The following is a 26,554-nucleotide window of genomic DNA, read 5'->3' on the forward strand; positions in this document are numbered from 1 at the left end:
GCAATGTCAAATAGCAAGAGAAGCAGCAGCAACCATTTTTTGTGCTTTTCAAGGGGATGTGTCCCAGAAAGCTATTCACCTCGACTCTGCTGCCTGTTGACCATCCCTCCCAGCGTCCATCGCCGGTCCAGACGCCTCAGGTGAGCCTTGCGTCTCTTAGAAACTAGGTTGGAAATGGATGAGAACATAAAAGAGGGAAGAAGGGAAAAAATGATGGATGGGCAAAGAACAAAAACCCAACAAAAAACATGATAATTACAAGGACGGGCCTTGGGTTAATATGGATGGGATGCAATAACACACTGGGATTAGTTTATGAGATGCAATAAATTGGTTAAATCCTTGAGGCCCAGGCACACAAACATGTATGTTCCTTGCTGCATTTTGTGAACTTCAGTACACCATATCAGTAAAAGCATCAGAGTCCGTACAAATAACAAAAATATCATGGTGTCTTCACCTATACCTTATGCTCTCAGGCCAGGAAAGATCTTAAGGATGAGATTTATGTCACAGGAACATTCATGGCTTTTGCAAAGACTGCAGTCCATATGATGGCTGAGGTTGCGAGACAGTTCAAAGCTGCACCATACAGGCTGCATTTTTCACAAGGCCTCTACTTGCCAATACACACAAATGACACTGCTAGATTGCTATTACCAAGAGGCCTCCACAAAAAACGGTAGCATAAGTGGAAGGAAGTTTACTGCAATCATGTAAGCTCCATTTTTGTGTGTGTAGTGGGAGACCCACACAGTCTGGAAATTCTTCAGAAATCAAGCTTCTCAAATAAAAAGTGAGTATTCAGCCTTCTAGAATGTCTGCAAGATGTGTCTAAATTTGTTATCTATTATGCTAATATATGGTTAGCTTGGAAGCTACGGCAAGCACATCTTGTGCTAAACAATTAATTGTCCAACAACTTTTTAAAAAGTCCAAAGTCCATGAATTTCATCTGTTGTATCAAAATTGACGATTAGTCTCATATTCTGAACAGTGGTTATTCATAACAGACTATAAATAAATAACAAAAAGGAGGATTTATGACTATGAGATTGTTAAGATAACTGTGCACTGAGGACACTGTTTTTATGTCTAAGGGTACATTCCTTTCCCCAGTTATATTCATAAAACAACAACAACTGAATCTAACAGTCTTTCAGTTCATGTGGTCATTCACGAGTTGCAGAACAGATTCTATGACATGACCCAATATGACAAGACCTTTGGCTGACACTGTTGCTAGTTTCTTCTCCCAGTAAAAGAAGTGAAAGGATTTTCACACAAAGAGTGTGCGCTTGTATGAGCATGCTAAAAAGCCTGGGTTCCCCTCAGTTATTCCAAATCCAATCAGTAGGTTAAAGCACTGGCTGCCTTTAATATAAGGCTCTCTTGCCACCTGCCTGAAATGCAGCTGACCTTAATGCAGAGCTCTTGGGATAGTACAGGGAGTTAGAACAGTTGTCAAGGGGATCTAGAAACTGGACTGGAGGGCCAAACCCCCAGAGGTCACTTTTTACCACAGATACTGAAAACCTCTTGTCCCTCTAGTCCAAGTCCTTTCACAGATTCAAATTCTCTTCTCACCAAGAACTACCAGTCCCCTGTTACTGGTCTCAGCATCTCTGGCCTACTTTCCAAAATCCTTTAATCTACCAGAACAGTTGCTCCTTCTCTCTGCAAAGATACCCTTTTCTGTCAACCAGGAAACTTCCTCTGTTGGCCACAAGTCACATTTCCTCTCCTTGCCTGACAAACTGCAGATCACATTATCACGTTGCACAGCTAGCTTAAATGGAAGAGGGGAAAAGCCGATTCGGTACTCAAGTCACAGTGGTGGATGGTTTGTTCCCTTTGCCCTGAAAGGGGCATTAGTTCAGTCATTCACATGGAATGCCACAAGCTGCACTGAAAACCACAAAAGGGACTGACAAGGCCCCCAGCCCATATGTTTGGCTGTCTTGGTTTCCCACCTTTCCTTTGACTGGTGTTCACTACATTAGAGAACCACACAGGAAGAGCTACAGGCTTCCCCTCATATAGGAGAGAAATTTGCTGGGAGGGGCCTGAGGATAGAGGGGATGGTTTGTGACAACTGAGCGTGCTCAGGACTTGAACTTTCAACATTCTTCTTAAACAACTGCATTAGCTTATTAGAGTAGGGCTGCTTCAAGTCCTAAGAAACGCTGCATTTCACAGGATGTTTATATGCATTCCACCAGCATTATCATACTAGCTTGTTGATATGAGCTTTTATCTGGTTTAAGAACAATGAAGAGTACTGTACTGTCCCTTCTCGCCCAGGTGGAAGGGATTCCTTAAGTTGTATACGTGTCTGTGTTTGAACAGTATCTTCTGCGCACAGTTATTTTTATGATTTAACTGACCTACTAAAGTGAGTGAATAGTATCTTCTGTGCACAGTTATTTTTATGATTTAACTGACTTACTGAAGCAACTTTCATTGGATGGAATATGATGATTAGAAAGTTTAGACTACAGGGAGAAAGCCCTAAAACTAACAACTACTGGAGATAGGCTATATGTAGGTTTTGATGACAAAGTGACTTGGAAGCTGGGGCAAAACTAGAATGGCAGTTCCTGCAACAGAACAGCATTTTTTGTTTGCTGAAGATGGGGCAGTGATGTCTGCTAATTCCCCCACATATTGCAGACCCACACTTTGTTCCCCAGGCTGTTTTTAGGAGGTCTACTACTCCTAGGGAAACATTTTTAGGGGACTTAGTATAATACAGCAAGAAAAGGGAAGTGGGAAAGTCTTGCTTTGCGAGCTCCACATATTGTTGGATACATGCCAGTTTCAACAATGTAGTGCAGTATTTCCAATGTCTTATGTATATCAGGGTGGAAGGAATTTGAAGTGAAGTGAAGAAGGCAGAAGTTTGTAGATCGTCTAAGCTTTTCTCTCTCCCTCTCCTTCTATAAAAGTTGTACAAGGAATATCTACAGGTTCAAGAGAAATGGGGGGAAGGAGGGGGAAATGCAGAGTTGGCTTCTTATAAAAGAGCATAGATGTACTGTACAGCAAACATAAGATGCTAGAAAGTGTACACTACCATTATCAAACAGAATTATCATTACCTTGTTTTTCAACTGAGTTTTACAATCACACACTTTAAGACAGAACATTAAATTTACTCCTATAGGCTCTACCAGGCTCCTTACATGGCACACCATTGGTGGTAGTTACAAGGCTTTACAGCCTTCCAAAATTGTGCAAAATAGTTATTGCTGAATACCAGGCAAGCCTGTGTGCTGAACTTTAATATATGAATGCTAGTTTGTATAAAGGTCAAAATGGATCTTTAACAAAGCCTTTTTCTAACAAGTTAACCAGAAACTTCTCTTGGTATTCTTACCTTCCCCTCCCTTCGACATGTTAATTTCAGAATCATCTCTAATTCCACTTTGGGATTCCAGGTACGTGGCAGGGACCCAGCCTTGCTCTTCTGATGTGCTTACAAACCACCAACCTGTGAGAAGAATAAGCCAGGAACAGTTAGTGGGGTGGGGGGTGAAACTATTTCTCCAGCCCTATCCTAACTCTCTAAAACTGGTGTTTCTTTGCCATCAGATATCCTAAGCGGCATTTTGCTACTTTAAACCCCCAACCATCATATCACCTATGAAAGATAAAAATATACAAAAATTCTGTGTAGGTTAGAGCTCAGCTGTCACAACTAGGACACCACCTAACATCCCGCCAGTTTCTCTGAGTTGATCAGTTTTCTTCATTGACAACAGAAATCTATGTGATTAGACATGTCTGCAGAGGAACCCAGGGGAAATCCCCACTTCATTTTTTCTTTTACAAGAGGAAAGTAATCAGTGTGGAATGAACTCTCTACACAAGCCTGTAAAACTGTCCACATTCAGGAGTAAATTTTGGGAGCTGGTTCTGTAGATCAGCTAAGATAAGATGCTGATTGTCCTCAGAAAACTTTTTATTTCCTTCCTGGCCAAGAAGAAACTGCTTGAATTCCTTATTTTACATAAAGTACACTTTACTGCTGAAGGTAAAGTGAAAATAGGTATGTAAAGCCGAGTGACGGCATAGGCACAAGAATATATGTATAATAATATGTATTGCTTGGTTTTTAATGTTCTGGTTTTATTGGTTTTATGTATGGGCTCCTGCCCCTTGTAAGCCGCCCTGAGCCCACTTGCGGGGTAGGGCGGGATAAAAATATTTAAATAAATAAATAAATAAATAAATATATAGTACAACCACTGAAACAACATCATACACCTGATTATACAGGTACTCCATATAACTCAACTTACTTTGTGTTTACTTAAATATATCAGTCTCCCCCAATATTTTGGAATTCCTCTAGAGGATTCAGTTTGAAGCAGATGAAAATAAGATATGGATTCAAATATTTTCATTCACATTTTCACATCAAATAATTTGTCAAAAGCTTCCCCCCCAAAAAAAATTCTGTGACAATGCTCTCACCTAACATTTTTTTAAAAATTCATTAAGAGTCTGCTGTTCTCCCTCATGGGGACTCAGGGCAATTTACATCATTCTCCTCTGCTTCTTTTTATCCCCACAACAGCCCTGAGAGGTAGGTTAGGCTAGGAGTGTATGACTAGTCCAAGGTCACCCAAGCAAGCTTACATGACAGAATGGGGATCTGAACCTCGGTCTCTCAGATCATAATATGACACCTTAACCTCTGCACTGGCTCCCAAATATGCATATGTTTATGGAAGTATCGATTACTTCCTCTCCAACACTTCCAAAGACTGCTGGTCATTTAGAACTGTACTAATTAATAGGCAAGTGCTTTCTTGCATCTTTCCCATCTGCAGAATCCAGCTGACCCCAAGAGTTCTCATCCTATATTGACATTGATATTTAGCATCATATTTAATATAGCATGCATTACTAAATGCTTCCTTCTGTATTTGGACAATGTATACAACCTATTACAAGGAGTTAAACCCAATTTAGTAAATGCTTGTCTTTAAAAAAGAAAAATAGCTTTATGAATCCTACAGTATAAAAACTCTTAAGAGATTTCCCATTCAGCTTTAGTGTAGGTGAATAATTTATCACTTTTATTTAAAAGCCAGGGGGGAAAATAATCTTCCTGGGGTGGTAGAACCGTTCACTGCCAAGAAGGATTGTCAGTGAACTGTTTAACTACCAGTAACAATGTGATCGTAGAGGTGGTCTAATGAAACTAACTACGAATAAAACTTTCATTTCCTGCCAACCAAACCTCTCTCAAAAATTAATCGTATTCTGTTACCCTGGGCACTAGATGATAAGTTGTCCATTTAAGCAGGACACAGTGAGGCCACAGGGGTCTCTTCTTTTGCCAAGAGGAGTGATACACTTCGGCTTCCCAGAAGCAAAATTCAGTGGCATGCTTTATGCATATCAGACCATGGTTTATTATTATGAGAATGAGTCGGCAAGATCCTCATGCACTCACCCTTCCATTGATGTAGTTCTACAATGAAAGCCTTACACTTTTACAACAAAGCTCCATTTGTTACTACATCTGAGCCACAAACTAGGGTTTTCTCGCTTCTTTACAAACCTGGAATCAAAATGCTGGTTTAATCCTGGTTCAAAGGCAAGCCATAGTTTGTGGTTCAAATAAGGAACAGCCATGTACAAGGGGGGAAAGTGTGTGAGTGCAATAATCCCTTGTGTTTATTCATATAACAAAAAAGCTGTCATTCTATATAAAGAATGCCAGTGATTCTCTAATTCTCCAACTGAAAATACTCAAGTCCATAAGCATGTGTGTGTGAGTACTAAATAATCTTAGAGATTCAAAGTCCAATGGCTATGCACAACCCTGGACTTACTTTGGGGGCATTTTTGTGGCGGGAGGGTGGGGCTTAGAAGCAGGCTTCTGTGCCTAGGCAGCATTGCACTGCATGGGTGTGGCTGCTGGGAATCCCTGCAGCATCAGGCTGGTTAGCCAACGGCTGGCTGCCTCATTGGCCTGTGGGAGCAGGCTGGGTAGGAAGCCCTGGCTCAGCGGCTTTCCCTTGGTTTGCCCCTTCCCCTCTTATGTCCATGTGGATGCTGGGCTCCCCCCAGATCAGCTTCATCCATCCCTCCCACCCTCCCCTGTTTGCAGGTTTTGTTGCATGGTTATGATCCTTGTTCTTGTAATTCTTGTTTTTCCTTAACCTGTCATAGCAGTGGACAGGATTCATGGTGCGTGTGTGGGGTGGAGGCTGTGCCTCTGTGCAGGTCTTGGGGGTGGAGCCAGGCAGTGGCATTCTAACCTTGGGGTCTGTCACTTGGCTCCACTCACAGGTTGAAGGAAACCACACAAAGGCTTGCACCCATGTGGGACCACTGGACTCGTCTACCCCCAGGAAGTGGGCTGGGGAAGGGTTTCATTGGCCAGCAGGCAGGTTACACAATGCCTGGATGCGGGGGTCATTTCCTGCGGGAGCTCACAGGAGCAGAGCTCCGGCAGTAAGGACCCCAGGGGGCGGGCACATGCAACAAGCCCCACCCCCTGCTCCCAGCAGCCCTCAGTGAGGCCACGAGGAGCAAGAAGCAGCCAGGTAAGTTGCAGAGCCTCCCCCCCAGCCCGCCTTCAGGTACAAGCTCTCCCTCCTCTGTGAGGGCAGGTCTGAGCGACCCCCCCCCCAATAGCTAGCAATCCAAAACAGTCCAGTGGAGCCTGAGCGGTGGGTGTTGCCTTCTGACACAGTTCCGGTGATGTCAGGGGGTGTGGAGTTGTGCGAATAAGTTATGCTAATGAGGTCCTGCACCTCTTTTTCTACGAAATGACCCCTGCCTGGATGGTTGCACTATGCCAATGCTCCGGTGTCTGTAATCAATAAAGCTGTGGCCTGTTTTACTCCAACTTGGTTTCTGCATGCTTGTGTTTTCCCACCCTGCTTCCTTTCTTCCTCTTCAACTCCCCTTTGGACTGCAATGGAAAGCTGCTTCTATATGGACACTTTGTTCCACCTTTGCTTCCAAACTGGAGGGTTTTAAAAAAACCAAAGCACTATCCATAACATCTTATCATCCACTTTCCAGGTTTTCCTCTGCTTTGTTCCAGGCTTTCCCAAACATGATTTGCTGCAGTCTTTTTTGAAAGAATGCAGTCCAGGCACTTTTGTTTGCCACCTGGATGGGAAGGTGTGCAATTTCAAAGGTCTCAACCACACTGGTGCCATTCCCCTTACACCAGCCCCTCATGGCCACCATTTTCCCTGCCTCATCATACAAGTTTTTGTTTATTTTAAATTCTGTAGTTATTTCACTGCAATATATAAGGACAAAGATTCAGGCAGATATCCTGATTCCCTGGAAAACAGTGGAGGAGGGAAGCTGGGAAACAGATGGAACAGGGCAGGAATTCATGGGTCAACTGATCATGTGGATGTGCTGTTGCCTCTGCAAATTTCTCTGCATTGGCAAAGGCAATGAAAGCAACACAGAGGATCACAGTCATGTGGATGCAACTGAAGACAGTATCAAACAGGTAAGTATTTTGATTGTTTTGTTTCAGTTAGCAGGAAACAAAACACCCCAGAAGACACCTCCGCTTAGCACCATTTCATCCTGAGACCCAAGAAGTACAGGTTTCTATTTTCTGGTCCAAGAAACTTCACTGCACAATGTTCGCAGTCAGAAAAAAACCCTAAATTTAGTTACACTATCACAGCAGGAGGACAATTCTCTCAATGTGACTTCACTGATGGCATCCAACTGCACAAAATAATAAAAATAAGAAAGCCAACTTGTTTTGAAAAAGCTTCATGTAGACAGCCTGTTGTTGAAAATGAGGAATTGCTAAGTGGCAGAGAAGAAGAGGAGACATGTTGAGCTGAACATGCATTTGTAATTATGGCACAGAAGTAAATAGACCAGAAGCTGATATACATCTGATCTGAATTAGATGGAAATGGTCCTACAGATTCTTCTTCACAAGTAGTGTTCCTATGAGTATTAAAAGGACTTCACTATAAACACTCTAGTAAAACCATGAACTTTGAAGCATGTCATCTCACCCTTTTTATTTTTATGTGCTAGGATTTCACTGGCCATTTTCAAACCCTTATATGGAGACAGAGTTCTCCAGATTAAAGCAGACTCCCCATTTAAAACAAATAATCCAAACTACTGCAGTTATCTTTGGAGGCCCTACTTCACATGTACCCGCTTTCTGAGATTAAACGGGTAGCATCCCAAGAGAGGGCAGAAAGGTGGGATATAAATTTTGTAAAATAAATAAAATAAAATTTAAAATAAATACCACACACACACTAGGCTGTGTCATGTCTATCTAGAGCAGAGGTGCTGAACTCATTTGTTATGAGGGCCGGATTTGACATAAATTGGACTTTGCTGGGCCGGGCCATGTGTGTCATAAAATGTAATGCAAGGCAGCAGAGATATGAACTTCATAAAGGACATAGACAAACACAATTAAAGATATTATAGCAGCTATTCCATTGGAGCCCCACATTAGGAGTGTGTGTGTGTGTGTGTGTGTTAAAACTAATATTTTCCTGCAAAACTGAAGTTCCTTGAGTTTGTTGAACACTATATTTTGACTGTGGTTAGTTCCAAACCCACCCACCCCCAATATAAACCAGAAAAACAAATGGTCTGAGCCTAGGACGCAGGGGAAGAACATGAAATGACTGGCACTGCACGATTCTCCCCCCCCCCTTCTACTCAGAGTGGTCGTGGCTCCCCAGGGTCTCAGGGGGTATTTTACAGGGTGGTTTGAGATAACAATTCTGGGTGTCCGCTTCAGCACTTGTTCTGCTATTATTCCATTAAGAGGCTGTGTGTGTGTGTGTGTTAAAACTAACATTTCTCCGCAAAACTGGAGTCCCTTGAGTTTGCAGAACTATATATTTTAACCCTGGCTGGTCCCAACCCCCCCCCCCCCCGCCCTTAAACTGGCCCTGCTGCCTGCCTAAACTGGAAAGGTGGGGGGAATAGTAGGATTTTGCAAAGTAAGTTTTAAAATAAAAAAGAAGCACAAGGATCACAGCAAAAGACACACACACCCCCAAGCTCCTACCTGTGAGGAGGACTACGGAGGCTGGGAGCAGTGGCTGGGAAGTTTGGCAGCCCTGCCCTTTGCTTCCCGCTCTCAGAGGTAGCCCCGCCCTGTGCTCTCTGCTCAGAGGCAGCCCCGCCCTCTCCTTCCTGCTCTCAGAGGCATCCTCACTGTCTGCTCTTTATATTCCAATGCAGCTCAAACTCAGAACAGCAAGAATGGGCAGGGGAGGGGGGAGAGAAGACAGCCCCACTCCTGGGCTGGATTAAAGGCCTGGGCAGGCCGGTTCCAGCCCGTGGATCATTGGTTTGACACCCCTGATCTAGAGGAAGCTTAAAAGCCCTCTCAGTGTCACCAAGCATACTGACCTACAAGGAAGTTACTTTATAGTACCGGAAACAAGTTCTTCTAGGCTCAATTTGCCTGTCTAGGACTGGCAAGCCAGAAAAAAACAAAATAATTTTGTCCAGCATCTCTAACAGTGATTGTCAACATAGCAGCCATTGGCACCAAAGCGCAAGCCAATTCATTTTTGATGCTCACAAATTTCTCTTCTTCCTGAACCCTTCCCTTCCTTAACATTTTCAGATTTCATCTTCCAGTTATCCTCCTGCATGTGTGCATGCTCCTCCCCCCCCCCCCATTTCCTTTTTTCACTGTTGACATTCATTACTTCCCTTTGCCTCTGCCCTTTTTGAGTACATTTTAACCTCCATTCCACACAACTTCTCCAGTGGATTTTTCAGATGTAAGGATGATAGTGAATTGCTAAGTAGAGATGAAATAGCAAGATGGAGGAGAACATATTCTCAGTTTGGTCCTGATGGAATAACAACTGATAGAGAAATATGTGTCAGGGCTAAAAGACAGTGTGCCATGGTATGATACAAGATGGAATACTTCACAAGATCAGGGGTCCCCAATCCTGTTGCAAGTGTGGATACTTCTGGAATTTTGAAGAAGCAGAGGAGGCCAACATAAAATAACTGCTAATGGGGCAAGAGGGTCCAGTAGCAATTATCAAGATAGTCATCAGGTAACACAAAACAGGGCACAAAAAACTAGCCTAACAAGATACACATTCTAGGTAAACATTCTTTCCTGTTACAGAGGTGAAATTCTCCAGCTGCAAAACCGCACAGACAACACACATGCTGTATTTCAAGATGCAACCATTTGCTACAAACTCAGAACAAACAAAATACACCCTAACTGAAGCTGACAAATACCATTTCTCTCTTTGCACAGGACAAAAATTTCATTTACAAGGAGTTCAACAGCACATGATCCAAGACTGTGTTAAAGTTACAACTCTCTCTCAGGAAAAGGTACAACCTGGAAAATGAAGGTTGAGGGATCAATTTTGTTCATATCTCCCTTATATATAAAAGCCGAATGGTGGTGGCACTTCTCTAGAACATTCCACACGCTCCGGAATTGGTTGGTGCCCTGGTGTGTCACTCAGAATCTCCCTCCCCCCATAGCCAGACAGAACACAGAGGTTATTTGCATATGCGACTTGATTGGCTTTTGCCTCTAACATTCTAAACACTTTGCTGTTCTGAGGTAAAATCTGTCCAATCTCCAGGTGAGGGCTGCAGATCACTCAGAATTACAACTGCTTTCCAGATGGCAGAGATCAGTTCCCATGGAGAAAATGGTGGGCTCTGTATCCTTATATGCTGCTGAGGTGGCCCCCGTATGACAGCCAATGTGACGTAGCAGTCAGGGCTTCAGAGCACGGGAGAGGCTGCAGGCGTGTGTGGGGTGGAAAGCTGAAGAGTGAGGGGGAAATAAAGGTAGGTTGATGATTGGCTGGGAAGGAGATAGGGTTGCCAACTCCAGGTGGGAAATTCCTGGAGATGTGAGGGATGGAGCCTGGAGAGGGTGAGGTTTCAGGAGGCGTGGGACCTCGGACAGGTCCAAAGCCATAGAGTCCACCCTCCAAACCAACCATTCCCTTCTGGGGAACCATCGTTGCCAATCTCCAGGTGAGGGCTGGAGATCACTCAAAATTACAACTGTTCTTTAGGTAGCAGAGATCAGTTCCTCTGGAGAAAATGGTGGACTCAGTGTCATTATACCCTGCTGAGGTCGCCACAGCAAATTGACAGTGAGTGTCCAAGGCCGGAGCACCCACCCGGAGCCTCTTTCTAGAGGCCGTTGAATTTATTTCCACAACGGGCCTTTTTCCTAGTATTAACATACTGCATTTTCAGTCATGGCAAGTTATGAGACAATGCTGCTTGGGCCTTAGTGTGGTTTTACCTTTAGCCTACAGAGGCAGTGAATAGGCAGCAACGCAGCATGGAAGAGGCATATAGAAAGAGAGATTTGACTATGCAGGCAATAACCAGACCCTAGGACGTCCCCCACTTCTACCCAAGTATGCCATCAACTCCTGTGCGTGCCACTTCCAACACCCATGGTATAACACCTGCTTCTGGGCCGCTTGTCTACCAGACCTCACCTCCCTTACTGAGAAAACACTCAAGAAAGAAAGACCAGGACAGTTGTCTATACCTCCACTGTAAGAAAAGCATCTAGACTTCAAGCAAAATTGCAAGGCTAAGAGCTACATAGCAGGAATCAAGATTGCAATACTGTAAACCAGCATTCCTCCCTCAACTGTCTGTCCCAGATATCTTTCCTCAGGAGATTTCACTTTTCAAGAGCCAGAACGAAACACATATTTATAGGGTGGTTGCCCCCCCCCCCGCACTTCATTTCACTGCGAGAAAAATCTTGCTTGACTTCACAATCCATTATGAAACTGCTCTGCAGCAACATCTGTGGGGAATTATGTAAACTTTGCTATGTGTGCTGCCAAGCCAGTCTGAGGTTCACTTTTGCTCTCACACCATTGGGAACAGCCACGAAAGTAACATGTCTTACTGTGCACCATGCTACCTCACTCAAACTTCCCAATGGCCAGATATAATGATGGCCAAACTAGCTAACTTCATGCCCTCTCCACCATAAATCTCCCCTTCCTTTGTCAGAAGGATGCTTGGAGAAGTCCAAATTCACATGCGTTCAAAGAGTAAATTCAGCCTTTGCACAAAAATTTGCTTATTCAATCCCAACAGTCCACCCTGTTCATTCATCCAGTTTGTTTCTTGATATTAACCAGCTCTCCTGTCCCCATATAATGTATCATAGTATGTACTATGGTATATTACATGGGGCCGGGAAGTACTATGTTAAATCACTCCTAGCTACAGAATTTGAGAAAAATTAGTCATCTGATCCCTGCATCCTAGGGTTGCCAACTCTGGCTTGCAAATACCTGGAAATTTGGGGGTGGAGCCTGAGAAAGGTGGGGTTTGGGTAGGGGAGGGACTTCAGTGGGGTATGATGCCACAGAGTCCATCTTCCAAAGCAGCCATTTTCTCCTGGTGAACTGATCTCTAGTGCCTGGAGATCAGCTGTAATCCTAGGAGGTCTTTAGCCATCACCTGGACGTTGGAAACCCTAAAGCATCCTCACATGCAAAAGAGGCAAACCAAACCAAAACAACCTGAAAAGGCTAGCCTCTCCCACATCCAGAAATGATTACAGCAAGTCAGGAGAGCACAACTTGCTGAACAAGTTTCTAAAATAATGTTGTAAGTATTACAGATGAACTACACTACAAGCTACAAAACAATTCAGGTTCAGCAGCCAATCTGGCCTTGGGGTAAAATATGGATGTCAACTAGTTCCAGAATGTAATAATAAACCCTAAACCTCACCCAGTAGAAAGCTCCCTTGAACACAAGTCTATCTCACTTGGTATCTGGGGTATCCAACATTCATTAATTGTACTACTGAGAAATTCTACATTGATGTCTCTAAAATTGAAAGCATTATGTTCCTTATATTAAGAAAAGGCACCATTTCCCAGAACTTCCAAAAACATAATGGATGATCCTTGTTCAGAATACAACAATCCAAAGAATACTCTAGAATGTTCAAAGGTTTGAACAGGTAACTCTTCTCTCACATACTATTTAAAATAAAAGAATGAACTATTCTTCAGGAATCTCTGTAAAAGATTAGAAGAAGCCATCAGGTCTGTCTGTAGCACAACAGGCAGCACATCTTACAGGCAGCATATCTTTTTGCCAACAGTCATTTCCCTTTGACTATGCAGTACAAGTAACACAGCCAGCCTCCTTTGGGGTTTCTACCAGTCATTCTCCATGCATGTCAGATAAAATAGCTGCAAAAAGTACTTCCACACATGCCCCAATTTCCATGTTTTTGCTAAAACTGGCTCCTAAGAATAGTGACTCTAATATATTCACTGTTAGGTCCCAACAGAATTTGCAAAAGGACACAGAAGAGCAAAGCTGAATGCTGCCAGCTACAGATGCAATGTTGAGCAAGTGTGCTAAATGGAGCAAGATGGGAGTGGGCATGGGCAAAGAAAAAACCCCTCCAAGAAACAAAAGGATATTCACCCCTTGCCTATACTTCTAGAGAGGTTGAGGGGGGCAGTGGTGAGGACAACTGTAAAACTTATTGCAGAGGCAATTGTCTACTTATGAAATAAGCAAGCATCAATTCTCTCTATCCATTGTTCCAATACCATTTGCCAGTGGGATTGCAGAGGGACAGGGATAAAAAAGGCATTGGTTCTGTTGTTCCCATTGCAAGAATAAGGTTTTTTAAATGCTTTCAGTTTTAACCTGCCATTTCCATGTACAAATGGGGAGATTACATTTCAGCATCTTGAACTTGGATGAATGACTAAATATTTTCCATCCTGATCATATAACGGTCATTTCAAAAGGAAGCAAAACAGTTTGCAGTACCACTCTACAGACTTGGCATGTAATCACAAATGTTCCCTCTTGCCATGTTGTTGATCTCCTATGCCAACACCGTAATATCTATGCTGAAAAATAGACCCATATATTATACATAACATTTCAAGGCCAGACCCTCCCTAAAAACTCAGTCATCCCAGTTTTGAAGGAGCCATAGTCTCCCACTCTGTAAATAATATACCGGTATAAAAAGATTAACTGACTGCAGAGGAAGAATACAGTTAATGAATCATCATGCGGAGGAAGGAGAGAGTTCCTGTCTAACTTCATAACGAAGAAGAAATATCCGGAGCAAAATATTAAAGGCTACTTTTATTGCTAGAATACTCAGGTATGCCCAGGGAGCACATGCTATAGATTTCATCTAAGGACCACTCAAGTACGGATGTTGGATAAGACACACATTTTATAGTCACTGCAGGATTTCCCAAATTTGTGTGCCAAACCTGAATAAGCAAATCTAAATTGTGTTCCAGTCAAGCTGATGAGACTTCTAGGCAGGCTGTTGGACAACTTTTAAAAAGAAGCTTTGTGTGTTTTGGTGATATTAGATAGAGAGCCCAGCATACAGGGGACTAAATTTATTCCCAATAGTAATTGCAAATCATTCCGCATATTAGAGATGAAGAATGAAAATGGTACTGCTGGCATAAAGCTGTAAGAAATTCGTACTGTGACTAGTTGCTTGCTCAGCTTTAATTGGGCCACCAACTGGCCAGGTCATCCATGCGCAACAGAGGGGTTATGGTTAAAGGGGAGGGAGCATTGGTTCAGGCCAATGGCCTATCCAGTCCAACAACTCTATGCCGCACTGTGGCCAAAACCCAGGTGTCATCAGGAGGTCCACCAGTGGGGCCAGAACTCCAGAAGCCCTTCCACCCTTGCCCCCCCCAAGCACCAAGAATACAGAGCATCACTGCCCCAGACATAGTGTTCCATCTATAAAAAGGTAAAGGTTCTCTTGCTCGAAAACCAGTCGAATCCGACTCTAGGGTGCGGTGCTCATCTCCATTTCAAAGCCGAAGAGCCAGCGCTGTCCAAAGACGTTTCTGTGGTCATGCGGCCGGCATGACTAAACACCAAGGCGCACGGAACGCTGTTACATTCCCACTGAAGTGGTACCTATTTATCTACTTGCAATTTCTTGCTTTTGAACTGCTAGGTTGGCAGGAGCTGGAACTAGAGATGGGAGCTCACTCCGTCATGCGGCACACTCGGGTCTCGAACTGCTGAACTACCGACCTTCCACAGCCTGCAGTTCAGTGTCTTAACCACTTGAGACACCGCAGCTCCTTATAGTTCCATCTATACCTTGTGGCTAATAGCCACTGATGGACCTCTGCTCCTAATCTTTATCTAATTCCCTGTCTATGTTTGTAGCTGCCACCACTTCGTGTGGCAGAGAATTCCACATGTTAATTACTCTTTGGGTGAAGAAGTACTTCCTTTTATTTGTTGTAAACCTACTGCTCATTAATTTCATTGAGTGCATGCGAGTTCTTGTATTGTGAGAAAGGGAGAAAAGTATTTCTCTACTTTCTCTTTCCCATGCATAATTTCGTAAACCTCTATCATGTCACCCCTCAGTCATCGTTTCTCCAAGCTAAAGAGCCCTAACCTCTTTAACCTTTCTTCATAGGGAAAGTGTTCCATCCCCTTAATCATTTTAGTTGCCCTTCTCTGCACTTTTTCCAATGCTATAATATCTTTTTTGAGGTGCGGTGACCAGAATTGTACACAGTATTTTAAATGAGGCCACACCAATGATTTCTACACAGGCATTATGATAATGGCTGATTTGTTTTCAATTCCCTTCCTTGTAATCCCCAGCATAGCCTTTGCCTTTTTTATTGCCATCGCACACTGAAGTCAACGTTTTCAGTGAGTTATCTATGACAACTCCAAGACCTCTCCTGATAAGTCTCCTCCAGTTTGGACTCCATCAATGTGCATTTATAGTCAGGATTTTTGGCTCCAATGTGCATTACTTTGCACTTGCTCACATTGAACCTCATTTGCCACATTGATGCCCACTTGCCCAGCCTGACAGGTCCCTCTGGAGCACCTCACAGTCCTCCCTGGTTCTCACCACCCTGAACAACTTAGTGTCATTTGCAAACTTAGCCACTTCACTGCTTACTTCCAACTCCAAATCATTAATGAACATGTTTAAAAGCACCAGACCAACTGCTTACCACTCTCCACTGTAAAAACTGCCCATTTATACTCACTCTCTGTTTCCTGTTAACCAGTTTTTAATCCACAAGAGGAGGTGTCCTTTTATCCCATGACTGCTGAGTTTACTTAGAAGCCTTTGATGAGGAACTTTATCAAACTGATTCCTATTGTACCTGATAAACACCACAATGCAGATATTCTAGTAATCTTAGCTCGGTAGCACTAGTGCTTCAGAATACTTATTTTTAACCTTAAAACCCCTATTTTTTAAAGGAGCTGTAAAAAACCATCCCAGACATGTAGTGGATGAAGTATATTTTTTTCTTCCCATGATGTCTCTTAGAAGAAGTAGAATTAAATCTATTCTTTTAACAGGAGTTGCATTCCACTGAAATCAAACAGAAACCATAATGGGGGGGGGGAGGTTAGGAAAATATGATGTGTTTTAGTCATGAAGGAAACATCCCTTCAATGTCGACAAATCACAGGAGCTGCTAGCGTTAGGAAGGCATGCCCTCCCTTGTGAACCAACGATCTGCAGTCTTTTGGCTGGTGGTAAGTACTGTACAATATGTCTCATAACACCAGATTCATTCATCGGAAATGACTGGCAGGAAATGCAGGACGTGCCCCTGCATGCTTGCCAGCTTTCTTGTAATAGGCAATATACTAGTTTTTGAAAGATGCTTTTCTGTTCCCGGAAACGTTTCCCACCGACAGGGTTCAAGTGGGTGTACTCCTTCCATTTTGGCATGAGTTTTGGTTTCCTGCATCAACAGTGTTTCATCCTGGAAGGCAAAGCTGCTTCATACATCTGTCTTCCTGCAACTAGGAATCATCTATCCAGCAAGTGACAGAACATTAAGAAATACTGCAGACATTACAGGACTGGCTTTCATTCACAGCATTTAACAACTTTAGACAAGAATTTGCATACTGAAAAAAAATGGGGGGGCGCAATGTCGCAATCTGCCAGGCTTCCTGTTTGTAGAGAAAGCCTGAAGATATGCAGTTTCTTATATAGCTTCTGGCAAAAGATTAGATATTGTTTCTTCTGTTCAGAGGGTAACCTTTATTCCTCATAGCCACTTCAAACTCTCCAGCCTTAGCTCCCATAACACTATCTCCCAGATAGGTATACGGTACCTATGATCTTCCAACAGCCAGGAACACTACCAACCCACCATGAACTCCCTCTTGGATGAGACTGAATCCCATGTCTCATAGCAGCCATAAATCTCCTGAAAACTAATGAGTAGCTGTATGCCCTCCAGTCATTAGTATTCAGAGGTACATGGCCTCTGCACATGGAAATTTTGTTTAGCCTTTACTCCACAATGGGAAGCAACCTTGGTGTTAAACTTTACCTTAATTTGTCAATTTGCCTTAAAAAATCCAGGAGATTAGACACTTTAGAGTTAGGTAGCAAGTAATCTCATGAAATTAAGCAAACTCCAGAGCATGATGGAAGACAGAGGGGCATGGCGTGATATGGTCCATGGGGTTGCAAAGAGTCGGACTCAACTGTGCGACTGAACAACAACAGCAAGTAATCTGTAGCTGCCAGGACATAACAATGGTCTCTACTGCTCCCAACACCAAACTACCATGACAGTGGTTTAAAATGCAGAAATTAAAACAAAGGTTAATCTGCTCACTCCTTGAAGGAGGCTGACTGAAGTGCATAGACTAAGCAAAAGCCACATTACAAAAAACAAAAACAAAAAAACAACCTCTAAGGACAGTTGGAGGAAAATAGATGGCCCACGACTGAGCTAGAGGAGAACCTTCATTATCTTTTGTACACTTGGTAAAAAAAAAAAGGACAAAAGTCAGGACACAATTTTGTTGACACCCACCGGTTAACTTTAGAAGACAGGCAGACCTTAGAGTCTGTATGGGCTGACTGGAAGATATATCATTTTAAACATGGAGACTCAAGTCGAAAGCAGAATATGCTACCCAGAGGCAAAGAAATGTCACTTCCATTCTCTGTTCTTACCTATAAAATGATGCACTACACAGATTAGCTGGGAAGATGGTTCAGACAGAGTAGGAATTCTGCATAGTATAATATAAAAGGGGTCAATGTCTACCCCAAAAGTTATGTTAGGAGATTTAATTCAGGCAAAGACATTCTAATATTAAACAGAAGTATCTTTTACAGCCCTTAGATACTGTGCCTCTTGCTCAGCAATAAGGAGAAAGTTGCACGAAATGGTAAGCAACAACTGGCAAATGTTTTCTGCATCTAATGCATATCCAGACAACTAAGATGGTTAGTGCAGCATTAGTAGTACCCTCAACAACACTGCAGCAGCCACATCTAACAAGGTATCCGTGTCTCACAACTTTACAACTATTAATGCGAAAGTTACATAATGCCATTAGTATTGTTAGTGATGTCTTCATCCCAGGAGCTTTTACCAATGACTAGGTAGCATCACATCAGCAGGCGCAAGAGCAGACGACAACCTACCAAACTGCCGACGCCACTTCCTGAAGCACCCAGGCGTTCCTCGAACATCCCCCATCCACAACTCTACTTGGCTAGTGAGTTCTAGCAAAATTTACAGGAGCACTTCACATACACACACTTGGTCAGACCAAACCTAACCTGTTCTGACAGAGAGCAGTTGCTTTCCCTCCCAAACCGTCTTTCAGGCTTCTCTCGTTAGTCCTATTCAAACATCATTCCTGGCTCAGAAGCCACGCCTCGAGGAACGGAAACAACAGTCCAACCCTCTGGAACACGTCTCCTATAACCAAGCTGCCTGCAGAACAGCCAGCATACTTAGCAAACTGCCAATTAACTAAGTGCGTCGCCCTGAACAGAGGGAGAGATTAAAGTAGTAGGAGATAGCCACTCCCAAAGCAACTCAGCAATCTGAATCCACAGTTCCTGCAACTCCAAGAATCTTCTGTTTTCCTGCTCTTAAGATTATAGCTGGTAGAAAACCAAGCGAAACCTACCATTATGAAACATCCACAATACAAGGAGCAAGAGGGAGTACAGCAGAGACCGAAATTAGAGCATGGATCTCATTCAATATACAGCACAAAAGTATGCAGACTGACAATCTATTTCACACAGCTTAAGAGAGTCTACTCACAGTTTAAAAGAGTTTCACCGCCAGTGATTGGTAAAAGCCGCTGGTGATAGAAGGGACCACCTTCCCCTTTGTATGAGCAGACTACATAACATACACATCACCACTAAGCAAGGCTATGGCTGGTTTAAATTTGTTTGAAAAATCAGATTTTGTTGTATGGAAGTACCTTACTATAAGAGACGGGGGCACCTAAAATATCTCCTAGCTTTATTTTGTCACTCAGCCACTGCAAATGCTCACACAGTTAATACTTGGAATATTTCAGGGTTCATATCACTGGTTTAAGGCAGCAGTGGCAGAAAACAATCCTAACAGTTTTGCGGGCAGAATGCTGTTAGCCCTGGTCTCCTAGTGCTTAAAAAGAGGTTAGCCTGACAAATTAGTGAAATGAGGCATAGGGCTGCTGTCACTCTTCATACATTTCACAGAACAGAGACACGATAAATACATTACCACAGGGCTTTATCCATTTAATTTATGAATAAGTCATCTAGGACACAAAAGTTGAAGCTACATATTTTGATCAGCTCATGAATGAAATTGAGATTCTGATACTGTCTGTCAGATGCACAACAGAAAATACCCCACAGCAAACTGTTGAAATAAACAGCCTACAATGTTCAAAACAGCATATAAAACAGATTCCCTTGGTGTGAAACAAGACTGGAGGGAAAGACTGTAGGCTTGGAGCCATTCATAACTCTGGGTCATGTGTACTATGCATTATATATAAATAAAAATTAGTTTGATCATGCATGACACACACATCCCAGTTCCCATTATCCAGTCTCACTCTTTTGAAATGCGGCAAGATACAGATCACACTAACAGTTAAAGGAATATATTCAGAGTTAGCTGCAATACATGAAAAAGTAGGTAGTAAACTATAGTTATTACATAAACTTTTGTTAATTACCTTCATCCTGTAAGTTTGGCAATTATTGTCCCCATTTTACAGACAGAAGACTTCACTGCATTCATTGAGTAAATGCAGACTTAAGACATAATAATGTAGTTGATTGAGTTTTTTATAAAGAGTCTTCTTATAGGATGCTGGTTTTAATTCTCTATTGTATATTGGGTTGTGTGTTTAGAAACCACTTGGCACTTATTTTAGGAAAAGCAGGATATATGTATATTAAATAAACAAATCCAATTTATATTACATAGTAGACTGAGGTTCTGGATTCTCACACTGGCTCCTGAAACCCAAACTAACTACTAAAATCAATGTTCTACTCTGTTTCATGGCGACATACAATTAGTTGGACAACTATATTTTGGAGAACACAATAATTGTTTAGCAGGAACCATCAGTGGAAATACATTAGTTATTCTCACTCCTGAGCTGGCATTTGAGACCAGATTTAAAGCTCTGCATTGTGGGCCATGTCCCTGAATGGCTGTAAACATGAACCACCTACAAAGCAGTGATGGTGGTGGTGAAGAACTGGGCAATCCTTGCAAAACTTGGTCTAAAATCTCCATTTCAAAAGTTACTGGCCTATTTGGAAAACAGCTATGCTGTAAAGGTTTTCTGTTGCCACGAGATATATGCAACAATACAAGTTTTAATAAGACCAAAGAGAAACAGAGATTACTAGCACATGGTTGACACTGGCTCTGAATCAATTAGAGGGTGGCCTCCTGTTGCTTACGTCATTGGGTGTGGAGGAGTGAATTAGTCAATGGCACAAGTACACATGGTGGGCTAGAGAGGTGCAAGATGCATTTCACAGGGCCAGCTCTGCTGTGGCCAAATGGCATGGGATCCAAGCATGGGGGAGGTTTGCCTTCTCCTATTAGGAGAAAGGATATCAACAGTGCAGTCTTAAGCACAGATGCACCCTTCTAAGCCTTTGACTTCAACACTCTTATCACATAAATGGGGTCTCAGGTGATCTTCTCAGAGTGAGAAATCCAGAAGAACCCTAAAACAGCACCCGACAGCCTATTCCCATGATAAAACTACTGGGTTGGACTCAGTACAAGGACCATGTGAGATCTATGCAAGGATCCCCAATCTTCTAAGCTATTTCCTACCTCCATCAAGCATTCCTTACCCTGCTGACTGATCACAGGATCCAACCCGTTATGGTGAGCTTGCGGGCAGAGCAGATGTAAGCAACACTTTTACTATGCAACTACTTCATACAGGAGCACAGTATATAACTTATCCAAAATTCATTACTCAATAAGTTTTGACAGGTTTGCCACAGTGCAGCACGTATGGGTTGAGCTGAGAGCTGTGCCTTGAAATACACACAAGATATTACACAACTACTGATTAAACAACACTGACTCCTTTGACCCAACTACACTTTTTGGTTCTTGCTGACAGACTCTCCTGCATCCTCTTCCCAACTATGTCTCAGTCTGCCAGTGCTTATTTGTTCTCCAACTCAACTTTTAAATAGTCTGAGACCAGGCCAGCAAAGTGTAATTGTTTTACCAGATGATGTCTTTCAAAGTTAACTCTGGAGATGCTGAAAAGGGAAACTGGAGGGGAAATTATGTTAAAGATTTATCTACAATATGTGGATGATTAAGTATGGCAGAATTCATGAAGAGAAATTTGTATTTACAGTTCAGTCCTATAGAGTGGACACCAGAGCACTGCTGACAATGGCAATGCCACCATAGTTAGTTGGTATCTTAATGCTTTCTAAATTGTGAAAACAAGCAGCAAAAAGACCCAACTCCAAGGAGCTACAAATTTAGCAACTACCCTGGAATCCACAGCAATACCCCCTCCAACACACAATTGTGGGGCAATATGCTGACAGCATCCCCATGTCAGCCATACATGTAAGCAGCCAACCATCACATGGAAATATTGGTACTCCTCCATGACATTGCTTTGTCCACATCAGCAAAAATTAAAGGAACAAAAACAACACCATCCTCTACAGTATGGAGGACTGGTGCTGAGATAGTCAGGGTTTTGGGTGCCATTTGAACAGAGGTAGTATGCTGTGTTGTCTTACCAGACTGATCTCTACTCCAGCCTACTGACAGAAAGAACCCAACTGGCCTTCAAAATGCAGTTATTTCATCTGAGACAACAGGAAACAGGATAAAAAAACAAGAGCCCTAAAACTATTTATAGGTAACACACAGAGTTTGCTGGGCTCATTAAGTTGTAACATTTCAATTGTCGACTCTTGATGGGGTTGTTCTCTGCTCTTTCTTTGGTACACTGTTACCAACTGGTTGGTTTAGGAATTACCCACTAAGAGGGCCAGTACTCCCAGCTTCCCTACTCTACTGCTGGGTCTCCCACTACCCACAGTCTGGTTACCATGGAGATGGCTTGCCGCACTTGCACATTCCTGGGGAAATAGTGATTTAGTAACTGACTGCCTCTCTTCCCCTAACACCCATTTAAATAGCATGTTCCAACAGTGAAAGTCAAGTGATACTGAGAACACCTATCAGCATTTAAAATGGTGAAGAATTTATTACAAGTAATTCTCCATGAACAACAATGGACCGAACAAGGAATACAAAGGAAAACACGATCCTCTGTCCTGCAGCCCAATACAGGCCCTAGCTGATCTTGTTCTGACGCAGGCACTTTGACTTAGAAGTTATTGTTTGTTAAAAGCTTCCTTTGCCTTGGAGGCCCCATCCAGGCAATAAGCCCTTTCTCTAGACCACATGGCTATGGCGGCCATCAAGATGATGTCCAGATGTAAAGCGCTCCTTTCTCCAGATGGAACCAGCCAAAATTGACCCCTTTCCTTCCATGTCAAAGGATTGTATCTCTTTTGTTTTCCCACACCCCTCACATGAGTTTAAAAAAAAAATCTTCCCTGAAATCTCCAGGAAGATACAGTATTGCCTCTTTCACCCACAAGTCTTTGTGTCAATTTCTAGGTATCAGATTCCAGATAAGGTATGAGCTGGCCATTTTATTTTCTCCAGCCAGTAAGGCCATTAACATTTCTAAAGCTTTGATTGTTGGTACTTGGTGATGCTTGGGAACAACTAACTTCCCCCCTCCTGTCTGTCTTCTGCTAGGAGAGAGAAAAACTTTTAAACCTAAATGTGGGGATTTTGTCAAGCTCAAACCCCAAATTTTAAAATGGTATTCCTATACCCTGAGAATGAGGCAATCAACAATGACAGTGGCAGCAAAACAGAAGGAGGGAGGAATAACTCAGACCACCTTCACTGCAGACCATTCTTCTTACCACATGCCCAACTAGGCACACAAGAAAAAGATACACAGTGTATTTGGAATCCCCCATGGGTCTGCTCAGGGTAAGAAAGACTCCAGCACTGCATGAGACTAGCTATCAGGCAGCTCTGGAAGGGTTCCCAGGCACAGTTGATGTTTTGCCCCATTAGACCCAAACAAAGGGGATGGGGATTTCATGTGATTAGAATCTGGTGCACCCTACCAGTTTGCTTACTGCTTGCTCATGTGGCCTTTTCTTCAGTTCATTGCTGCTATTGCCTTGAGTCTTGGTGAGAAAGGGAGACTATAAATATTCTTCTCAGCAACCCTTGCTCTCCTCCAGTCCTCATCTTGTATGTTATCTGGTTTACACTACTGGCATACACTAGCACTGATCAGAGAGACTGAGAACCTGGAGGAGACACACCTTTCCCTTTACTGAAGCATAAATGCCCTAGAAAGACCTCTTTGCACCCTCCCAGTGTAAGTCTCATACTGTCATAGGTGTGCCAAAAAGTACCAAGTGTTTCCAAGTAAGGTAAGTGAGACGGTCTGGTCTACACTACAGCAGATTTCCATAAGTGTTTGTTCTATACTAAAAAGACACTTTTATGGTCAAATGTGCATGCCCATTGTTTCCTGCACACTGTCTAAAGCATTTGATTTTGCCATTAGAAGTATGCAAGTGGGGGGTCCAGGAGACCTACAGGGAGGATCTCATCTCCCCCCAAGTGCTGAGCCCGGTGTGGCTCCAGACCCCACCACTCACCTTTGAGCCCAGCCACAGCAGTGTCAGTGTCTGAGAGCCACTCTGAGCCTGGAGTGGCTCCTACAGTCTGCTGCTGTCAGACTTGGAATAGCTCCCAGAGTCCACCATGGCCAGCTCCGCTATTTTATTTGGGGTGGAATTTAATCCCCCAATGTTTTTTTTTTAATTTCAGATTTTTCTGCAAACCCAGGGGGTCCCCCAAGTTTACTAGAAAATCTGTTCAATGTCACTGTGATCCCGATCCACAGATTTACATATCCACAGATGGGGGCCAAATTTTACTATTAGATATATAGATTATTGCTAATTAGCAATTGAAAAACACCCCATATCTTTACTAAGTCTGTAAAATCTTACTTGTATGTACTAAGTCTGTAAGTCTTTACTTACAGTCTTTACTAAGTCTGTAAAATCTCATCATACAAACATGTATTTGAGGGCAGGTTAAACGTATCTGCCATAGGAGGAGAAAAAAACCACGTCCAGCAACTGTAGCTTTTGGGGACAGGGGAGGAGATCAATAAAGTCATCCAGTCAGTGTTATATGTTGACAGTCCCATTATCTACTGCTTTGGGAACCCACTGCCTTTAAGGCCTGCCCCAGCATAGTGCATTTTGCCCAGGAGATGAATTAACCAATAAACTCTTGTACATGGGAATTCTCTTAAAAAAACAACAAGAGAAGGGGAGGTGAGATCTTCAGAGCCATTTCAGGCTCTGTCTCATAGTCTTGTACTAAGATCACCTGTTCTTGAACACACCTTACTTCAAGTTAATATTATTTATCTTATTAGCATCACACAACTCCCGTTGTGCAAGAGAAGTCAAAGTTGTAGGAAATATGACTTATACATACAGGGAAGCCAGCACATGAAGCAGTTTGGTGTAGTGGTTAAGTGTGTGGACTCTATTCTGGGAGAAGAAGAAGAGAAGAGATTGGATTTATACCCCGCCCTTCACTACCCGAAGGTGTCTCAGAGCGGCCTACAAACTCCTTCCCCTCCCCACAACAGACACCCTGTGAGGTGGGTGGGGCTGAGAGAGCTCTTGACAGAAACTGCTCTTTTTCAAGAACAGTTCTTATCAGAACCACGGCTTGCCCAAGGTCATCCAGCAGGTGCAAGTGGAGGAGTGGGGAATCAAACCCGGTTCTCCCAGGTTAGAGTCCGCACACTTAACCACTACACCAAACCAGGTTTGATTCCCCACTCCTCCACTTGCAGCTGCTGGATGCCCTTGGGCAAGTTCTGTCAGAGCTGTTCTTGAAAGAGCAGTTCTTGTAAGAGCTCTCTCAGCCCCACCTACCTCACAGAGTGTCTGTTGTGGGGAGGGAAAGGGAAAGGAGTTAGTAAGCCGCTCTGAAACTCCAAGTGACGGGTGGGGTATAAATCCAATCTACTCTTCTTCTTCTTCCCCATCACAGAGCACTCACAGCATTGCAGATCCCAGTCACATGCTGAGAATGCAAAATTGTCCCTTTCAAATGGTTCTGAAGCCAAGGAACTGACTTCATAGCATGACCATGTCTGGCACTGTTGACTGCCCACTGCCACTTCTTCATGTGCCATCATCGAGACACAGTCTGTACTTGCCAATTGCCCTGAATTGCCCCAGGTACTTATTTTATGCCATAGCTAACTTGAATTTTACTTTTTAAAGTATTGTAAGGCTTGGGTTTTTCAAAACACAGCGAAAAGGACACAAAGCACTGCAGCTTTAACAAGAAATGAAACCAGCTGGGCTTTGCTTTGAATCTTGGATGTCTTTGCATCCAGAATTATTTTGTCACAATGGTTTCCTGCTGCCAAGACACACTCCAGTTCCAAGCACAGGGGGTAACTTGATCCAAACAAAACACATGCACCGCTCAAGAGACTCTCTCTCTCTAAAAAGATTAGATTGCTCTTCAACACAGAAATACATGAAATGCTCATGGGGAAAACACACATCTCCCTTTTCATTTGTCTTAAAGGCACAATGCTGACATAGGCTAAAGACACAACTAGCATTCTGTTGATGTTGCCGCTGCCACCACCCTGGCTCGGCCTGTTTGTAAACAAGGTATCATCTGTCAGAAATGGGCTGCTTTTATCTCAGGCACTCAGCTACAGGCCATTGATCATGGAGCGCCAACTTATGACTGCAGCATACATCAGAGTTTGATTGGCTCAACTGTTGTGTCATGGGTACATCAAAGCTCAAATCACATTGAAAGCAATGCAAACCTTGTTTTTGACATATGCTTGTATGCAGCCTTAGTCTAAGGTCCAAACTGGATTTGATTATGACAAAAACACCATTTCTTTCTAAGCCCTGCCTTGTTCCCATATGAAATCAAGGGATGGGCTTCTCATAGGTCAAATTATATATGGATTTTGAATACCCAGTGTTGTTATAACTGTAAAAAGCACTTGGGAAACTGATGTAGATTTTGGGGGAATGGAGAAGATGGGAATTTAATTACGC

The 26,554-nt window shown here is 42.9% G+C and overlaps 1 protein-coding gene across 2 annotated transcripts in view; it reads right to left on the bottom strand.

The window, feature by feature from the left end:
- Positions 1–26,554, bottom strand: part of SH3PXD2A (SH3 and PX domains 2A) — a 366,396-nt gene that overhangs the window by 36,818 nt on the left and 303,024 nt on the right. Inside the window, exons 2-3 of one of the 2 annotated variants that reach the window (XM_015420128.1) lie at positions 3,380–3,493; positions 80–163 (exon numbers count right to left, since the gene is read on the bottom strand). In XM_015420128.1, coding sequence (XP_015275614.1) covers positions 80–163; positions 3,380–3,493 — 198 coding nt within the window. The remainder of the gene's footprint in view (positions 1–79; positions 164–3,379; positions 3,494–26,554) is intronic. The other variant, XM_015420129.1, reaches the window with a different exon arrangement.

This window comes from Gekko japonicus, unplaced genomic scaffold (genome assembly GCF_001447785.1).
Source record: "Gekko japonicus isolate JY-2015 unplaced genomic scaffold, Gekko_japonicus_V1.1 scaffold29, whole genome shotgun sequence".
NCBI classification, from domain to species: Eukaryota; Metazoa; Chordata; class Lepidosauria; order Squamata; family Gekkonidae; genus Gekko; species Gekko japonicus.